The 18778-nt window shown below is 65.9% G+C and overlaps 1 protein-coding gene across 7 annotated transcripts; it reads right to left on the reverse strand.

Annotated features, from left to right (window-relative positions):
- Window positions 1-112: 112 nt before the first annotated feature.
- On the reverse strand, window positions 113-18707 carry SLC4A2 (solute carrier family 4 member 2). 7 transcript variants are annotated; one of them, XM_062618166.1, is made up of 24 exons: window positions 18433-18707; window positions 17782-17856; window positions 10881-10979; window positions 7751-7919; window positions 7428-7663; window positions 7171-7295; window positions 6807-7036; window positions 6120-6256; window positions 5853-6033; window positions 5632-5767; window positions 5309-5492; window positions 5076-5190; window positions 4804-4988; window positions 4501-4714; window positions 4194-4418; window positions 3908-4056; window positions 3577-3771; window positions 3271-3498; window positions 3048-3137; window positions 2137-2303; window positions 1682-1935; window positions 1243-1412; window positions 966-1139; window positions 113-859 (listed from the first exon to the last, which is right to left on the reverse strand). In XM_062618166.1, exons 3-24 carry the CDS (start codon window positions 10893-10895, stop codon window positions 779-781), a joined length of 3660 nt encoding a protein of 1219 aa, XP_062474150.1. In that variant the 5' UTR covers window positions 10896-10979; window positions 17782-17856; window positions 18433-18707; the 3' UTR covers window positions 113-778. The 7 variants fall into 7 exon arrangements, with proteins under 7 accessions (XP_062474150.1, XP_062474147.1, XP_062474151.1 ...); XM_062618163.1 differs by having other exon boundaries at window positions 10836-10979; XM_062618167.1 differs by lacking the exons at window positions 17782-17856; window positions 18433-18707 and adding an exon at window positions 15735-15982.
- Between the last annotated feature and the right edge of the window lie 71 nt (window positions 18708-18778).

An 18778-nucleotide genomic window follows, 5' to 3' on the forward strand; every position in this document is an offset into this window, starting at 1 on the left:
GCAGGGCCAACGGTTTGCACAGGGGGGGCTGCTCCCTGGGCCCTGAGCCGGGAGGAGGGGGGGGCTTGGGAAGTGGGGGGTTAAATTTACAATAAAACCGGTGAAAAGTGTGCAAAGTCCTTTTTGTTTATTAGGACAAGGCGGTGGCTGGCCCCCAGCCTGTGCTGGGCACAGCACAAGGGGACCCCCGGCCTGGCAGCCCAGGGCTCAGGCACCGGCTGTCTGCCATGGGGGTCCCCTCAGTAGCAGCACCTGGTGCCTGGGATGCTGCTGCCTGCAGCTCTGCCCTTACGCAGCCATGGGGCAGGGTTGCATGGGGCTCCCCAGCGCCTCCAGCCCCAACCACGTGGGCACCCCTCGACCTGGTGTGCTAGTTATAAAGCTGTTTATTGCCATTTAGATTACTCTGTTAAATAAAACACAGTGGGATTAGGCAACACCTGATTGTCTGGCGGGAGCCCAGGGCCGGGGACTGCAGAGGGGTTGGGACCGGGCCAGGACCCACAGCTCTGCTGGGGGGTAGCTGGGGGGGGCTCTGCCCCATGGCCAGGTGAGGATGTGCCCCAAGGGGACATGGGACCCTGCATGGTGTGGGAGGGCTGCGGGAGTCCCACCGTGGCGAGGCTGTGCACCAGCATCTCTTTGGCAGGGTCCCCCAAAGGCACAGGGAGCGTGGGGTGCCCGTCCCGGCTGCCCCCAGTCCCGTGCAGGGCAGCAGCGCAGGGGCCTGGCCGGGCACATCCCTGCAGCTGTGGGTGGCTTCGCTGCTGGCACACGGTCACACCGGCATCGGCATTTCGTTGTACTCATCCACACCCTCCCGCTCATCCAGGATGGGCTCGGCCTCATCTGCGTCCAGCTGTGGGGAGATGGCAGCTGAGCGGGCAGCAAGGGGTCCGGCCATCACCCACCAGAGCATTCGTGGGGATGAGGGATACAGCGCGGGGCACGGAGCGGGTACTTACACACTTCATCTCCCGGTCAGTGAAGATGCGGCTGAGCAGGCACATGCGGAGTGGCACCGTGAGGATGAGGATGAAGGGGAAGGCCAGGGAGGCCACGGTGGACATGACAGCCCAGAGTACGGCCAGGCATGCCAGCTGCAGCCCGGTGAAGAGATGCATGCGCAGCGTGCGTACCTGCATGGGGGCAGCCATCGGTGCCAAGTCAGACCCCTGCATCCCCCTCCGACCCCCAGCAGAGCTCCCCACCCCTAGGACACCTCCCCTGGGTCCCCCTGACCTTTTTGACATAGGTGACATCAGGGTGGTGCTTTGGGGGCATCAGCAGCAGCTGCAGGCGCTCGTAGAACTGGATGCCATTGAGGGAGGTGATACCCATGTAGAGGAAGATCCCAAAGAGCACGGCCAGTGGGATCTGCCGCAGCAGGTCCCCAATGACGATGGACAGGCCTGTGACAGAGCAGGGTCAGCCACGCTGCTTGGCCCAGTCCTCCCTGCCTGGTCACCTCCCATGGCCATGCTTGGGGAGGGTCCTGCGTCACTGGTGCCCATGCGGGACAGGATGGCCATGACACTTAGACAGGGCTCAGGGCACCCCAGCCTTCCTCGTGCTGCTCCCTGCACCATCATAGCTCCCCACAGCTGCCCAGAACCCCCCATGGCCACATGGGATGGAGCAGGGCAGGCAGGGGACCCACAGCAGTCAGGGATGTGCTTACCCACAAGCACAGCCACCAGCAGCCCAGTGACCCGCTGCTCCTTCACCTCCTGGATCTTGGGCTTGTCCCCGGGCGCCACAGCCTTGCTCATGACGGTGAGGGCATTGGCGTGCGTGACAGAGCGCACCGTGGCCGCAGCGAGCCACGGGAGCCCAAACAGGGCAAAGAAGCCACCCATGGCCACGATGAGCAGGAGGTCGAGGTGGAACCCAGAGCCCTTCTGCAGCATCCGCTCCTTCTTGCTGATGATCAGCCTGGGCACAAGGGCAGACTGTCGGCGTGGCTTGACAGGGCTTGGCACGGCACAGCACAGTTTGGCATGTCTCAGCCCGGCACAGCATGGCACAGCTCAGCAGGACATGGAATGGCCCAGCTCAGCTTGGCACGGCACACCCTGCCCCACTCATGCCCTGCGCCGCCCCACAGGGCCCCCAGACCACTACTGCTGTGCTCACGTGGTGATCTGGGTCTCCATGAAGATGAGGATGAAGACGAGGATGGCAGGGAGGCCGCTGGCCACCATCATCCATACGGGGAAGTCGCTCTTCTCACCCAGGGGGTTGATCACCCAGCCACGCTTGTCCGGGGCTGTCACCGAGAACCCGCTGGGCACGCTCAGCTTCTGCAGGAGGGGGTGAGAAATGCTGGGGGGCACACACAAGCTCTGCCCCTGCCCCATGGCTCTCCCATGGCAAGGGGTGCTGGGGCATGGGATGAGCCATGGAGGCACTGGGACCTGCTGCAGCCAGGCTCAAAGGGCTCCCAGCAAAGTGGGGAGAGGAAGACAGGCTGAGAGAGGTGGGCTTGTTCAGCCTGCAGAAGAGAAGGCTCCGAGGAGACCTTAGAGCAGCTTCCAGTGCCTAAAGGCGCCAACAACAAAGCTGGAGAAGGGGGGTTTGACAAGGGCAGGAAGGGACAGGACAAGGGGGAATGGCTTTAAACTGACAGAGGGGAGATTGAGATGAGATGTGAGGAAGAAGTTCTTCCCTGTGAGGGTGGTGAGGCCCTGGCACAGGTTGCCCAGAGAAGCTGTGGCTGCCCCATCCCTGGCAGTGTTCAAGGCCAGGTTGGATGGGGCTTGGAGCAACCTGGTCTCATGAAAGGTGTCCCTGCCTGTGGCAGGGGGTTGGAACTGGAGGAGCTTAAGGTCCCCTCAAACCCAAACCAGTCTGATTCTATAATTCTATGAAAAGCGAGATGCTGGAGCCAGAGGTGGCCAAGAACCACAGCAGCCGTGGTGGGGACAGATAGTGCAGCAAATGCCAGGAGCCACTGACCTGCACCCAGGATGCAGCAGGCAAATGGGGGCCAGGGGGTGCAGGGTGGGGGATTCTTGCCCCCAGGGTGGGGGGTGTTTGGTACTGACCTGCGTGTAGGTGTCCTGGATGCTGTAGTCCACCAGCACCATCACCAGGATGGCAATGGGCACCCCAAAGTCCCCGATGAGCCGCCGGATCTGGGGGAAGAGCAGCATCAGCCCAGCCCCAGCCCCACTGCGCAACCGGCCCCAGCTCAGCGCTACCCCCAAAGCTGGGCTCACCCCAGGGCCCGAGCAGCACCCGTGCCGCCGTCCCGCCTGCCCCACGCACCCGTCCGGGGAAGAACCGGCTGTTCTTGAACTTGCGCAGGAAGAAGGCAATGAAGAAGGTGCTGGCCATGAGCACCAGTGAGAGCAGCGCTGTGTTGGGCTGCCCCGTCACCTTGGCTGCGGCGCGGCTGGCGGTGCCGTTGGCTGGGGCTGTGCTGCTGTTCCTCCATGCCTCTGCCTCTGAGATGTTCACCTGCACGCAGCCGTGCAGGGGATGCTCCTGGAAGATCTGCGGCACAGCAAGGCTCAGTCTGGTCCCACCAGCCCCACCCCCAGAGACACCCTGGCCCCGGCTGTGCAAGCTCACCTTGGCCAGCTTTGAGAAGGTCTCATAGATGAAGATGAGGGAGATGAGGAAGGCGAAGATCTCCTGGGTGAAGCGGGAGACAAAGCGCACCAGGAAGCTGCCCTCGAAGGCCACCATGACCAGCACGATGAGGATGAGCCAGAAGCCAATCCAGACGCGCCCCACCAGGTACTCCAGGTCATTGGAGGTGCAGAACTGCAGAACAGACAGATTGGGGTCAGCAGAGCTGGGGCAGAGCTCCGGGCAGTGGGAGAAGCAGTGGGGCTGGGGATGATGTCTGCCCCACAGCAGCAGGAATGTTCCCCCCACCCCTCCAGTCCCCGGGGCTCACCGTGAAGAAAGCCTCCTCGAAGACAAGCAGAGGCCCTGAGAAGCCAATGATGAGCAGGGGCTGGGCGCCCAGCAGGCAGAAGATCACGCCCTGCAGCGATGTGGAGATGATCAGCTCAGACACCCCGATCAGGTCATGCGTCTTCTCCCCTGCGGGCAGGACAGGCTCAGGCACATCCAGTGGGAAAGAGCCCTTCAACCCCAGCATCACAGCCCCACAGCTCCTTCCTGCTCCCTCCTGCAGCACGCATGGGGCAGGACATGGCACCCACACCCCCAGCACTCACCCAGCAGCCCTCCGAAGGTGATGGCCGGTGACAGTGCAGCGAAGTAGATGAAGATGACGGCTGCAATGCACTGTGGGTCCAGCGCATCCCTGAAGTCGCTCAGGTACTTGGGGTACCGCCGCTGCACGTCCCGGATCAGCCCCCCAAAGGGCCGGCCCGTGCGCCGCAGGGGGTCGTCATCCTCCTCCTCGCTGTCACCCTCCACAACCTTCAGCTTTAGCAGTGCTGTGCCCCATGGACAGACAGATGGACAGTGAGACCCTGCTGGCTGGGGCCCTCACCCTGCCCCATCCCACGCCGCTGGCACCTTTCTCCTCGGGGGACTTGGGCTCCAGCAGCAGCCTTCGCTCCTGCTCCTCCCTCTTCTTCAGCATCTCGCGCTGGAAGTGGGCGACGCTGCGCAGCAGCTCCTCACCCTGCACCTCAGAGGGCGGCAGCACCACGCTGCAGTCCAGGAACTCGTTGATGGCATTGAGGAGGTCGTGGCGGTCATCAGCCAGGTACGCAGCCTCGTGGAATTGCTGGTGTGGGGACAGCAGGGTCAGGGTGCCCACCCAGGGATGCTGCGGGTCCCTGAGCCCTGTGGCCCCAGTGGGGATGTGGCTCTCACCTTGTCAGACATGAGGGTGGAGATGGAGCGCCCGATCTCATGGTAGTCCATGTGGGTGCTGCTGGGCCCCAGCAGCACGAAGAGGAACCGCACGGGGACGGGCACCTCCAGCACCGAATCCAGCTCCACCGCCTCCTGCAGCCGCACGAAGGCCATGGTAGGCTGGTCCAGGAACTCCACACAGCCTGTGGGGCACAGGGGGCCATGGTGGGAGCCCACCACGTGGTCTCCAACTGCTGCCCACCCTCCCACCCCCTGCCACCCCTCCGTACCCACAAGCACCACCGTGGCCTCAGCATTGTCAGGGATCTTCTCCAGTAGCTTCAGCTCGTGTTTGGACTTGGAGCGAGTGATGCCAGCTGGGGGGGTGGGGGTGAGGACCTCCCTCTGTGGGGACAGAGGAGCAATGTGACTGGTGTGAGGGCCCCTCCTGAGGATGAGGAGTGATGCAGGCAGGGAGGAAGGGCTGGGGATGGTGTGGCACAGCCACGGGAGCTGAGCTCACCTCCCGCTCCACATCGACCCGTGTGTCGTGCTCCACGGCATGGCCAGCAATGAGGGGGTCGGTGACAGCCGGCTCACTGCCCTCAGCCACATGGTTGGTGCTGTGGTGGTGCACAAGCAGGGAGCCCAGGCTGCCCGCAGAGATGTTTCGGGGGAAGGAGAAGTCTTTCTCATCGCTTGGGTGGCTGTGGGACAAAGCCAGGGCTGTCTGGGGTGGCTCTGGCAGAGCTATCCCTGCCAGTGATCTGAGGACAGTGTGGTCCCCAAGGCTGCAGGGAGCAGAGCCTGCAGGGGGGGCTCTGGGCCAGTGCCCCCCATACTAACCTGTGCTTGAGCAGCAGCGCCCGCAGCACGTTGGCACGGTCCTCAGCCCGGATCTGGTCGGTGATGACCATCTGCTCCACCACCTGGTGAGCCACCCCTGGCAGCGTCTTCTGGTCCAGGTCGAGGAGCACAGCCCCTGGGCAGGGAGTGGGGGCTGAGACAAGCACAGCTGGGACCCCCACACCCCCCAGGGGTCCGTGGGGCCGCCTCTGCCTCCCTACCGTGGGACAGGGTCTTGCGCAGCTCCAGGAGGCTGCGGAAGGACAGGGAGGCCACGTGTGGCTTGCCCCAGCGATCCGTCTCCTCCTCCACATCCTCCTCGAACTTGATCCAGCGTGCCGTTTCCTTCCACTGCAGCTCCTGGTTCTTGTCCACCACCAGCTCATTCAGCTCCACAAATACCTGACAGCATGGCCTGGTCAGTCAGAGATGCACCCGTGCAGCCGCTACCCCATCCCTGCCCAACATCCCACACTGGGTCCCCGCACCTCATGGGGCTGCCGGTCCTGCTTGCGGTGCCGTGTCATGGGCTCCTTGTGGTCCTTGCTGACGTGAACCACCTGCGCCTTGGCACTCTTCCTGACAAGGTGCCGGCGCACCCCCGGCACATCCTCGAAGCGGTGACCTGTCAGGGACAGGGAGGATAGTGATGGTGGTGGGAGGGTGACCTGCGGAGCTCACAGCCCTGAGCCCAGGGTCCCAGCACTTGTCATGGGGAGCCATAGGCTGGCAGCTGAAGTAGAGGGACCAAGGCCAGACAAGGACCATCACAGCCCCAGGGTCCATGAGCGTGGCACTCAGTGTGGCGAGGAGGTGAGGATGGGATCTGTGCACCGGTGAGGGCTGTGGCACTGGGGGGTCACACAGTTGCTGCTTCTCTGGTGCCAGTGGTGACAAGCAGGAGCAGAGGTGGTTCCTCACACCAGGGTCACCTCAGATCCCTGTGCCAAGGGTTGTGTGTGCCCATCCACATGGGACCCCGCTGCAGGCAGCGCTCCCTGGGGAGCTCTGAGCCCTCTAAGTCCCAGAGCTGCAACTTGCCAGGGGCTTGCAAGCACCCAGGAGAGGCACCACCGCTGCCTCCAGCTCCAGCCACCTGGCACACGGCTCGGCCCCAGCTGTGCCAACAGCCACTGCCAGCACAGTCTCTGGGGTGCAGGGTGCCCCCCACTCACTCTTCATGTAGTCCAGGTCAGCAGAGGCCAGCGTCTGGGCCTCCGACTCATCTGTCGGCACCTTCTGGTACCGGTCCTGCTCCGCGCCCGTCATGCTGCCGATCCGCCGCCGCTCGTGCAGGTTGTAGCTGCGGTGCCCTGGCTGCGACTTGGCAATGGGGCGACCGGGGGAGCCGGCCTCGGCGGTGGCAGCTGCTCCCTCTGCTGCTTCTCCTTCCTCTGCACTGGGGCTGCAAGGCAGGCTCCCACCTCAGAGTTGAGCCCCCATTGTGTCCCCCAGACCCACTGTGGGGCAGCCAGAGGGGGCTGCCACCCCCTAAGCCCCAGGCGAGCCCCAGTGCTGCCCAACCCCAGCCCCACTCACCTGCCTGCCTGGGCTTCCTTGGGGGACGTGGACCCACGAGGGTTCAGGGGGGACCCAGGCAGCACTGGGGGGGGGACTGGATCCTCGGCCCGCTGTTCAGTCACCTCATCCTCCTGCAGGAAGAACTGAGACGGGGCATGGGAGGAACTGGCTGCTGTAGAGCTGTGACTCCTGGCCACAGGCACCATCGGCTCTGGCACCTTGGCTGTGGCCCTAAAAGCTCCAGGGCTGGCCCCCGCACCCAGCCCTGGCCTCACCTGCACTGCCTCAGGTGGGCCGGGCTGCTGGAGCTCCTCTGCCGACCTCTCTGTCTCTGTGTCGCACGCCTCATCCTCATCCTCTTCGGCCTCCTCAATGGTGGGGGTCTCACCAGGGACAGAGGCACGGGCGTGCTTCTTCTTGACCTTTTTTGGCACCCCCTTCTTGCGGCGGGTGTCAGGGGGAAGGTGCGTGGACAGTGGGTGGTGGATGTGGTGGGATGACTGGCGGTGGTCTGTGGAGGACAGCACGGGGTCGGTGCCCTGCCCGCTGCCTGCCCGCTGCCCCCCCGCTACCTGCCTGCTGCCCCAGCCCCACTCACACTCGAAGTCCTCCTCGCCATAGCTGCGCCCGGCCTCCTCAGCGTTGCGAGGGTGCGTGTCGCACAGGATCTCCTCGAAGCGCTCCACACCCAGCGCCTTGTTCAGGTCCTTCTCCTCCTCTTCCTCCCCAAAAACAGGCGAGCCTGCGCCCAGCGCCTCCTGCTCAGGCTGTGGGATGGCACAGGGCTGAGTGGGCAGCCAGCACCACCACCTGCCACACCACCAGCCCCCTGCGCACCCTGATGGCGGCTCTCTGAGGTCCCCAAAGGCACTGCACCCAAAGGATGTGCACTCGCTGTGCCCCAGCCCAGAGCACCCCTAGACTCAGCACTGCGATCCAGCGCTCTGGTCTCCTGAAAAGTACCCTAGCACCCAGTGACCAGCTCCCTGACCCGCATCTCTGGTGACACGTTCCCCCTACATGTGCCCGGGCACCCCAAATGCTGCGCTCCCCAGTCAGCCCGGACCCAGCACTCCAGTACCATGCCCTGGTGCAGTGCACCCTTATGCACCCCCAGTGCCATGTCCTAGAGCCCTGCACCCCTAGCACACCAGCGCCATGCCCTGGTGCCATGCACCCCCAGCACTATTCCCTGCTACCGTGCACGCCTATGCACCCCCAGCACCCTTAGTGCTATGCCCGCACCTCGTACCCCAAACCCTGTGCTTGCGGTGCCTCGGTGCTGTACCTCCACCCCAGAGCTGCTGGGTGCTGCTGGTGCACCGCAGCTGTGGGTGCTGGGGTGCAAGGGGGGGACTCCCGGGCTGGGAGGGGGAGGGTGCTGATGGTACAGGGAGTGCGGGGCTGCGGAGATGGGGGGGGCAGGGGGATGGGATGCTGGGGGGGGCAGCGCGTCCCCGCCCGTCCCTACCTGAGTCATGGCGGAGCCGCGCTCCCGCCGCAGCTCCCGCAGCGCTTTATCGGGGCGGCGCGGCCCGGCCCGGCTGGGGATGGGGGCGGCGAGGGGGGGGGGCGGTGGACGGGGGGCGGCGGCTCCTTCTCCGGCCTCGCCAAATATTGACGGAGCCGCCCCGCGCCCGCCTCAAGGTGACAGCGGCCCGCAGAGGGCACCGGCTGCGCCCGCAGCACCGGCGCCGGGGCCGGGAACGAACCGACCCCCCAGCCGAGCTCTGGCCCCCCGGGAGCGAAGCGACCCCCCGTCAATGCACGGCCCCCGGCACGCACAGCCGCACCTCCTCCGGTGATGCACGGGCCCCCGGGAACGCACCGACCCCCCCGCCGAGCTCCGGTCCCTCCGGGAATGCATCGCACACCCCCTCCCCTCCCGGCTCTGCTCTGACCCCCGCAGCAATGCACGGTCCCCGGCCCGGCTCCGGCCCGCCCCTCGCCAGGCAATGCACCATGCCCCCCGGCACTGCACCGACCCCCGGGAATGCATTAACCCCACCGAGAACGCAACCCCCACCACCCCCCCACCCCCCCCCCCCCCCCCGGAATGCACTGACACACCCCACACACCCCCTGGTATCGCACGCCCCCCCCCCCCGGGAACGCACCACACCGGATCTGCTCGTGGCCGCACAGTGACCCCCTCTCCGGGGCGCACTGCATTCCCCCTTCGGGGATGTAGGTAGGGGTCAGGTCGGCAGCTCCCGGTGATGTACGGCCACCCCCTCCCGGTAAAGCAGCCCCCATGCTGGCGCGTTGCCTCCCCTCCTTCCTGGCCCCTGCTGGAACTGCACTGCCGACCCGCCTCCCGGTCCCCCAGACCTGCCCGCAGTGCTTGCAACACAGGGGACACCCCCTCCACGACCCCTCTGTGACTCCCGGGATGAGGTAGGTACCAGACCCCCGGGTGGGGGGACATGGGGATGGGGACACCGGGAGAAGTGGGACAAGGAAGACGGTGCCACCCAGTGGTGGCCGGGGTGGGGATGGGGGCACCCCACATACCATCCCCTGCTGGGGACACCCTCAGGCAGCAGCGGTGGGGGTGCCACCCACCCCCTGGGGACGGCCCCATAGCCCCCTGTACCTGGGCACATCCTGGCCCAGGTGTCATGTCCTTGTCCCCTTCCCCACCATGTGATGACCCCAAAGCCCCCAGCCCAGGATGGGGCACCACAGTGGGGTGACAAGGAACAGGCAGACCTGTGTGGTCCCATCACACCCACAGCCCCATGGTGTGAGGCTGATGTGTGAGCTTCACACCATGCCCCTGCTGTGGCCCTTCCCCTACCCCAGCAACCCCCTCGCAGCACCCCCTGGCCCACTGCACTGTGCCCCACAAACTCGCCAGTCTCCATCCTCAAGCCCCGGTAAGGCAGCTCCCCCCAAAAAACCTCCCGGCCCCCACGTCCCCGCCCCAGGTTCCTGCCATCCCCAAAATGACCTTGAACTCCCCGCCCTGACCTCACTGCACCTCCCCACCTCCCCCATGGCCTGGCTCCTCCAGAGCAGTGCTCGCAGTGACACCCAATGCCACCTCATCCCCAGCCTGGATTACTGAGCTCCTCCCAGGCCAGCTCCCCTTCCCAGGGCAATGCCCCATGTTCCCGGCATGCTCCTTCGCCCGCGGGACACTCAGGCCCAGCTTCAGCCCTGGGGAAGGTGGGAACGTGTGTTTCTGGATGAGGGATGTGCCAGCCTGGCAGCCCAGGTGAGGCCGCGGCTTACCCGGGCGGCCAGAAGGAAATCCATGGGTGATGGAGCCGTGAGGAAGGGGCCGCAGGTCCCATTGCCGGTCACGTGTGCGGCAACGGGGACTTGCCCAATGGCACCGGGCAGTCGTGCAGCGCGACGCAAAGGGTTAATCATTAACTCTGCTCTGGGAAGCCCCACGGATCCACACCGTGGCGCTGGCACTGTGGCACCACACACATGGCACCATGTGCGGCACCGGCAGAGCTGTGCCCCGTCAAGGGCACCTACCATTGGCTCAGCCTATCCCGGGGTGGCTGCTGTGCACGGCCGTGCAATGGGGCAGCACCCCACGGCACAGCAGAGTGGGAGGACTGTGCCAAGGCACCCCTCACCCAGCTGGGCAGCAGCAGAGGGGTGCAGCCCCCTAAATTCCCTCCCCAGGCAGCCATGGGGCTGTGCCCACCGCAGGCAGCACTTACACTCTGGAAGGCAGAGGAGACGATGTGGTGGATCTCAGAGGATACCTGGGAGTGGGTCATGGTGCTGGCGTGGTGCCCCGGGATGCCGGCTTAGCCCTTCTCCTTCTCACGGGGGCTCAGGGGACGCTCTCGGGGCAGCATAACCTGTGGGCACAGATGGGCGCTCAGGGGAATGCTTCAGCTGGGAATGCTTCAGCCGGGGATGCTCCGAGGGGCTGTTCCACAGCGTGCCACCACTGCACCGAGGTCTGCCCGGAGGAAAGCACCGGGCTGGCCCCAGGCTGGTTTGTCTTGGCTGATGGCAGGAGCAGGAGAGCAGAGGCCAAGACAAACGCCAGGAGGGGAGCGGAGCCGGGAAAGCAGGAGGGGGCCTGGCGTCCCCAGCAGGACCCCAGGCATGAGCCCAGCCCCACAGGGTGCAGGCAAAGAGCCAGATCCGGGAGGGCAGCATCCGCAACTGCCCCTGCCACAGCCCCCAGCACCCCCATCCCGGCCCCCCACACCTGCCCACTGGCCATCCTCGCCCCACACTTGCCCCTCGGCAGCTCCCCAGGCACCAGGCTGACTCCTCCGGCACTTGTGTGCCAGGTTTATTGCCACAGGAGGTGGCCCCACGTGATGGTAGGGACTGAGGAGGGTGGTGACGGATGACTGCATCTCACATGGGTGGCTCACCATCACCATCCTCGTCACCAGCATCCCTTCTGCCATGCTGTCCCCCATGGGCATGATGGCTGTGGCCAGGCTCAAGGAGCTGCAGACTCAGTGAGTCCGCAGCTCCTTGAGCCTGACCACAGCCTTGGATCATCTCTTCTCCTATGTTCCGTGCTACCGGACTCCAGCTGCTCCCTAATCCCCACTCCCCATCCAGAGCCAGCACATCCACATTCCAGCCGAGTGAGCGCAGATTAGCTGACCTGCCACACCGCTCTCCCAGGGCACCCGCCAGCCAGAGCTGGCAGCCAGAATTCCCCCCCTTACTCAGAAAGGGCCACCCCCCCCACCCCCACCCCATAGGCACCTCATAGCGCCATGCCCCCCACCATGGCACAGGTAGCAGGGAGTTGATCTGGCAGAGCTCCAGTCTCACCAGTGCACCTAATGCGCTGGAACTATGGGGGAATTAGCTGGTGCTTTCGCTCCCCCTCCCCAAGTGTTGGTGGGACCCTCAAACTGCCTGTGCTGGGTGACTCAGCGGGGGTGCTGTGGGGTCCTTCTCCCTGCACAGGGCACCCCATTAGCTGCATCCTCTCCAGACCTAAGGACCTGAAGACTGGGACCAGCAAGGGCTCCATGGTGCCAGTGAGCAGCCACAGGGAATAGGGGGCTTTGAGGCACCAGAGAGGGGGCAGAGCCCACGGGGAGGGTCAGTAGTGTTGGACACAGAGCCTTTTGTGCCATCCTGGACACATCGCAGGGGCCCCACTGGCATCACCGCTGTGCCAAGCTTCCCGCGGGATGGTGCCCCCATCATCCCACCCATCCCTCGGCCACCATGGCCAGCAAGTGCCAGGGGTCCGACATGGGAAGGCACTCACTGCTCCCGGCCTTAAGCAGCTTTTTGGGTTTAATCCCGTTGGCAGCTCACGGGGATTAGAGCCCCGGGAACACACTTGGGATTGTTCTCTGGGAACACCAAGCTGGGAAGCAGCCCGAAGCCACACTCTCACCACCTCTCAGCATGGGGAACCTGGATCCTGGCCCATCACTCAAAAACGGGGGCTCCCAGCCTGCTGACCCTCGAGGCCCCGCCAGCCCAACGCCCACAGTGCCCCTGTGGGTCCCAGCAGGATGGTGCAGAGGGCACACGGCGCCTGGGAGCCTGTGGCCTGGCCCTGCTGGAAAGGGTGACGGGCACCGGGGGGGGGAGGACAACTTCTGCTTTCCATGGTGATGGTGGTGGCTGAGTCACCCAGCAGGCACGACTGGGCAGCCGGCCGACAACGGCGCAGCGGCTCTCTCAAGCCCTGCAGAGAGGAGCCTGGAGCCAGCCCGCACCGGGAGCTCCCGCGGCTGCCCAGGCACCGCGCCGGGTCAGTGCCCGCCTGCCCCGCCGTGCTCCTGCACCCCGGGATGGGAAGGGGAGGGGGGGGAGCGAGGGGACAGGTCCCATGAGCCGCATGTCGGTGCCCAGGACGGCTGCGGTGCCACCACCTCAGCAGCTCCGGTCGCAGCCACGGGGCAGCAGGGTCGGGGCTACACGCACGGGCCATGCCGGCGGGAGGACTGAGGTGTCAGCGGCACGCCGCGCCCCGAGTGCGGCCTCTCCGGGCCGGCGGCGGAGCACAATGGCCCCTTGTGCGAGGGAACAGGCCGCTCCGATAAGCGGGGCAGGTCCGCAGATACCTCCACGGGCTGCCAACGCCGCGCCGCTAATTACCGGCTGGCTCCGATCAGCGCCTGTGCGCCAGCCGGCTCGGCGGCTCCCACCGGTGCCGGAGTCGCATTCCTGGGACCGGCCCTGGCCTGCCTGCCTGATCCGCTGAGGCGATTAGAGGGCCCGGCCCCACGCCCCACACCGCTATGGGGGCTGCCCCGCGGGGCTCGCATGCCCCCGGCACTCTGCTGCGCCGGGACCCACCGCCGGCATCGCATGGGCTGGGAGGGGAAGCCGCGCTAGCAAGGTGGGAACTGAGGCAATGCCACAACCCGGGCAGCCTGTCCACACCGGGCATCCCCCTCAGCAGCACTGACCCCAAACATGCGAGGGATGGAGGGGCCAGCCAAAGCCTGCTGCCCAGCGCTGGTGGCACGGGAACCCTGCTGCCGTGGGCAGCACCGCACCTTGTCAACCCATGAAACCTGGGCTGGGGACAGCAGCGGCAGGAACAGGTCCAGATGTGGGATCTCACACACAAACAATGTGCCACACACCTTTGTGCCAACAGCTGGAGGCTGACAGTGACCACCGCACCACATCTGGCCAGCAGCCAGAGCCACATTTGCCACCCCCTGCCCGTGCATGGCTGGGTGACATGGAGAACATGCCATGTCCCTCACCAGCCCTCCAGCTGGCAGCCACCCCCCAGGAACTGATTGTGCCCAGTTTTCAGATGACATTGCACAGGGGTGAGCCTGGTGCAGGCCAGGCTATGCCCATGACTCCAGGTGGACATGCCCCAAGCTCCTCAACCTACCTGGCATGGCGAGACCCACGGAAGGGGGGAGCCAGGATCCTGGGCCATGCAGCCCACCACCAGATGGGGCTAGCTCCCCCAGGAGGGGTCTGCACCCCCACACTTGCCCCACTGTTTCCCTGCTAAAGAACCATAGAATCATAGAATCACAGAATGGTCTGGGTCGGAAGAGACCTTAAGGACCATCCACTTCCAACCCTGCTGCCACAGGCAGGGACACCTTCCACCAGACCAGGCTGCTCCAAGCCCTGTCCAACCTGGCCCTGGATGGGGCAGCCACAGCTTCTCTGAGCAACCTGTGCCAGGGCCTCACCACCCTCACAGGGAAGAACTTCTTCCTCAGATCCCATCTCAATCTCCCTTCTGTCAGTTTAAAGCCATTCCCACTTGTCCTGTCCCTGGTCTGGCACAGCCACACTCACTCCACTGCTCCTCAGGGTGCTCACATCCCAGGCATGGGAGCCACAAGCCAACTCTGGCAGAGCCGCCCAGGCACTGGCACTGCCCTGAGGCTGCACCAGCATCCGCTCCCGAATGGTGCCCAGGGTCTGCACCACTCCCTGCACCACTGACCAGCTCTCACCAGCACTGCCAGCAGTCATGGTGGCCACAAACTGGATCCCCACCTGCATGGACAGAGCACGAGCCCCAGCTCCCTGCTCCCCAAAACGGTCCTCAAGGCTGGGCGGGTGGGGGGTGGGGGGTGAGGAACATCAGTGTGCCGCAGCTCCCCTGCCCACTCCTGAGGACCAGAGTGCAGGAGACCACACAGAACCCCTGCAGCCCCTCACTTCCTGGGCAGCACCCATGCCCCATGACTGAGGCTGCCAACTGTGGGGTGCTCCAGGGGGTCCTCATGGCATAGTCCAGCTGCTCCCACTCCCTCCTGCCCAGTTCACCTGCTTGGTCTGGGACACTTCCAGGAGATCCCACTGCCCCGAGAACCTCCTGAGTGCCCACCTCATAGAGGGAGCTGGGGCTCCGCACCCCACCACCACCGCAGTGGACAGTGTAGGATGGAGCTGGGCTGGGACAAGGCTGCCCACAGCACGGCTCCCACCCCGGCAGAGATTTTCTAGACACTGTAAGTTTAGAAGCCACCACCAAAAATATCCTTCCCTGTCCCCGTACCGTGACCTCGAAACCGCCGGATCTGGGAGATGAATCACGGCACTGCATAGCTCCGTACCCACACCCATAACAGTGCCACCACCGTGGGGAGGGAGGTGACAGCCAGGGCAGGCATGACCACTCCAGTCCAGGGCTCCCTGATGGCTGCCAGCCCCACCGCGACCCCTCTGGCCAACCCTGGAGAGGCCAGGGCCCCCTGTGCAGCGTCGGACCCAACGTGTGTCCCTGCCCATGGCAGGAGGGCTGGAACTAGATGATCTTACGCTCCTTTCCAATCCAAACCACTCTATGAGTCTATGTGGCACCAACCCCCAGTACGGCACCTGACCCCTGTGTGAGGCTCCTGCCGGGTGTCCCCGCTGCTATCTCCATCCCAGCCCTGGGAAGGGGCACGGTGCTGGGCTCCATGTGCCACCCCGGGGACACCCACCAGCACTGACCCCTTGGTCCTGGTGGCTGCTGTGGGACCCTGTCTGTGGGGTGAGCTGGATACAGCCCCACACCATCACCCACGGCAGGGCTGAGGGCTCTGCACTCACCCACCGAAGCTATCGGGGGGGTGTGAGCCTGGATGCACCATTCCCTGTTCCCCACCAGCTCCGGCCCCAGCAGGCAGCTCTGCCCCACTCACCCCATCACCCGCCGACCCGGCAAGGCTGCGGCTCCAGCTGCGCTCCCGCTGCCGCGGGCTCCCCGCAGAGGCTGCCGGCCCCGTGTCCCCGGGATGGGGACCTGCCCCAGCAGGGAATGATGCGGGGCTCTCGTCCAGCGCGACCCCCTCTCCCGTGGGCCACCCCGTGCAGCCTGGTGTGGGGCAGTGCGCAGCCGTTCTCTGCCCCAATGTGACGAGAGCTGCCAAGCGCCGGCCGCTGCCGGGAGCTTTTATACCGGCGCAGGAGAAAAAAAAACCTCGGCAGCGGCAGCAGCGCTGAGTCTTTGTTTCGGCAAGGCTGCACCAGGCCACTTTATCCAAACAGAGCGGCCGTGCCAAGTCCGGGAACGGCTCCTCGGGCAGCCACACCTCAGCACCGCGGCTCCCGCTGGGCACGGGGGCAGCCAGCGGTGAGCGCCGGCAGCCGGGAATGGCCAAGCGCCAGCGGAGAGGCCGCGCTCCTGTCCCATGGAGCGGCCAGCCATGGCGGGACGTAGAGGAGATGCAGACCCTAGCCCCACGAGTGCGGGCAGGAGCAGGCGCGAGAGCTTCTCCTGCACCGCACTATGCTCAGTGTTCCTCAAGGGCAGTGCCACACGCGAGGGCTGTGGGGCAGGAGGATGTGGGGCAGAGAGTGAGGAGGAGCTGGGGGCAGCCCGTCTTCCCCCCCGCCGGCCCCGGCGCCCCTGGCAAGCCCCAGCTTGGCGTCCTCGGGCAGCCAGCCCGGTCCCTGCGGCCACCCGTCCCCTCTAATGATAGGGGTGCGCTTGCGGGGGCTGCGCCAGGGATGGCAGCCAGACCCCCCCAGCCCCACAGCCCGGCACGGGGACCCGGCTAAGCAGCAGCTCCCACGGCTCCCTCCCTTCCTTCGCCGGGATGGTGTCCCCGGGCAGGGGGTCACTGGAGAAGCACCCCCGTCCCATTCCTGGGAGCCCTGTATCCACCCCGCAGCTCTCACAGCTCTTACTGAAGCAGCACGGGGCACAGCAGGGCAGGGAGAGTAAGAGAGATGCGGGTTGCCCTTCACCAGTGCGAGGACCCCCCAGAGCCGACCCTACAATACACCTTCACCTGCAGACAACCACAGCAGCCCAGTGGCATAAGGGAGGGATGAGGCCGGAGGGGCCTGATCTCTGGGGGGGACATGAGGCCAGGCAGGACGTAGCACCCGGGGTGGAGAGCAGTGAGGGGCACAGGGCAAAGGCCACCCAGCACAGCCCCTGCTTGGGCTCAGGGCCAGCCCAGCTCCTGGCCCCCAGTCCCCGTGGATGCCGGGACGGAAGGGCTGCCCACAGAGCAGTGCGGATACCGGTGCCAGGAGGGTTGTTAGGGCAATCACATCCCACGCTCCTGGCAGTTGCTTGAAGTGGTGCAGTGACCCTGAAAGGCATGACACCCCACGAATCCCACAGTGGGACCCTGCAGCCCTTGCACGGAGCCACTGCATGGGGATGAGGGCCAGGGCATAGACCCCTCCCCACAGCCCTTGGACCACCAACAAGCTGCCAACACAATTTCCTCCAGGAGCAATCCAGCGTCCTGACACCGGTTCAGAGACCACGGGGATCTCTCCAGGAGATGTGTGGAACAGCCCTATCTGTCACTGGGGACCGGCTCTGTCCATGTCTGTGCCTGTATCAAGCGACTCAGAGGCTGCCATGGGCTCTCCTGGTGTACCCCAGCCCTGTTGCCCCCTCCCCGTGGGTTCTGGGCAGAGCGGCCCTGCTCCGGAGCCATGGGAGCCCAAACCAGCGCGGAAGTGGGAAACCAGCAGGAGCTGGACTCATGCCCGGCGTTGCTCAACCCCTGGCAGCGTTTCGCAAGCGGGCAGCACTACTCACCACCCAGCACGGCACATGGCGGCTCCTGGCAAGCACCGTGCCGGGCGGGCGCCAGCCCCTCGGAGACAGCCCTGTGCCACCCCTGGGGACACGCCTGGATGGGGCAGAGCCACAGGATGCTCCCTGTGCTCGGAGGGAGCCGGTGATGTGGGATGGCTGGCTGCTCCCAGCCTCATGTTTCTCACCTGCCGAAGGTTGCTGCCGGGCTCAGAAGCCGGGAGGGAGGGGCATGGAGCTGCTTCGTGTCGTGCTGGTACCCCCTAGCAAATAAAGAGATGCCAAGGGCTGAAGTACAAGAGCTGGGTCCAGCAGAGCCTCACGCGCCTCAGTGGCACAGATGGTGCAGGTGACGGGGTGAGGCCGGGGTGCGACGCCCCAGACAGGGGACCATGGACCCGGGTGCAGGTTGGCTGGAGAGGGTGCAGGGGTCCCAGGAGGGTGCCAGTAATCAGCAGTGCTGCTTCCTCCCCTGACGAAGGAGCTGGGGGACCCAGGAACGGGCACCACGGAGTCCACGGGACCCTCCAGTCTCGGACCGAGCCCGCCGGGATACCAGAGGTAGCAGCGGGGGAAAAAAGGGCCTCAGCCGCGCCGGTACTCGGGGCCCCAGGAGGAGCCGCCGGGCCGGTGCAGCTGCCCCAGGGTCCCATCCCGGGATGGGGCGGGAAGCGGGACCGGGGCTCCCGCAGCCGGTCGGGCAGTGCCAGCACGGGACGGAACGGGACCGACGGGCAGGGGCTCGCAGGCGAGGGGAACACGGGCAGCACAGGGACCGAACCCGACCGAACCGAACCGAACCAGCCCCGCCACCTCCCGCTCCTGCTCCCACCGCTTACCGGAGAGCCCCGCCGAGCCGGGCGGGTCTGCGCGGCCCCGCCGGGAGAAGCGGCAGCGGGAGCGCGCCGGGGCGGGGCGGCACCGGTTAGGTCGGCACCGGCGCCGGTCCCGGCACCGTCTCTGGCGGGCGTGGTCACCGTTTCTCCTCGAGCCCCACGGGGTCCCCGTCGCGGCCGGGCCCCGTTCCGCAATGCTCCGGGGCGGGAGAACGGGCGGACCCGGGGATCGAACCCGGAACCACGGCGGGAGCGGGGGGGTTGGGGGAGAAGGTGTGGCGGGGGGCGTGGCCAGCGAGGAGAGGTGTGGCGGAGGGGGCGTGGCGGGCGGAGGGGATGCCGGGAGGTG

Source organism: Pezoporus occidentalis, unplaced genomic scaffold (assembly GCF_034315485.1).
Source record: "Pezoporus occidentalis ecotype Australia unplaced genomic scaffold, CSIRO_AGI_Poc_V1 ctg2, whole genome shotgun sequence".
Classification (NCBI taxonomy): domain Eukaryota; kingdom Metazoa; phylum Chordata; class Aves; order Psittaciformes; family Psittacidae; genus Pezoporus; species Pezoporus occidentalis.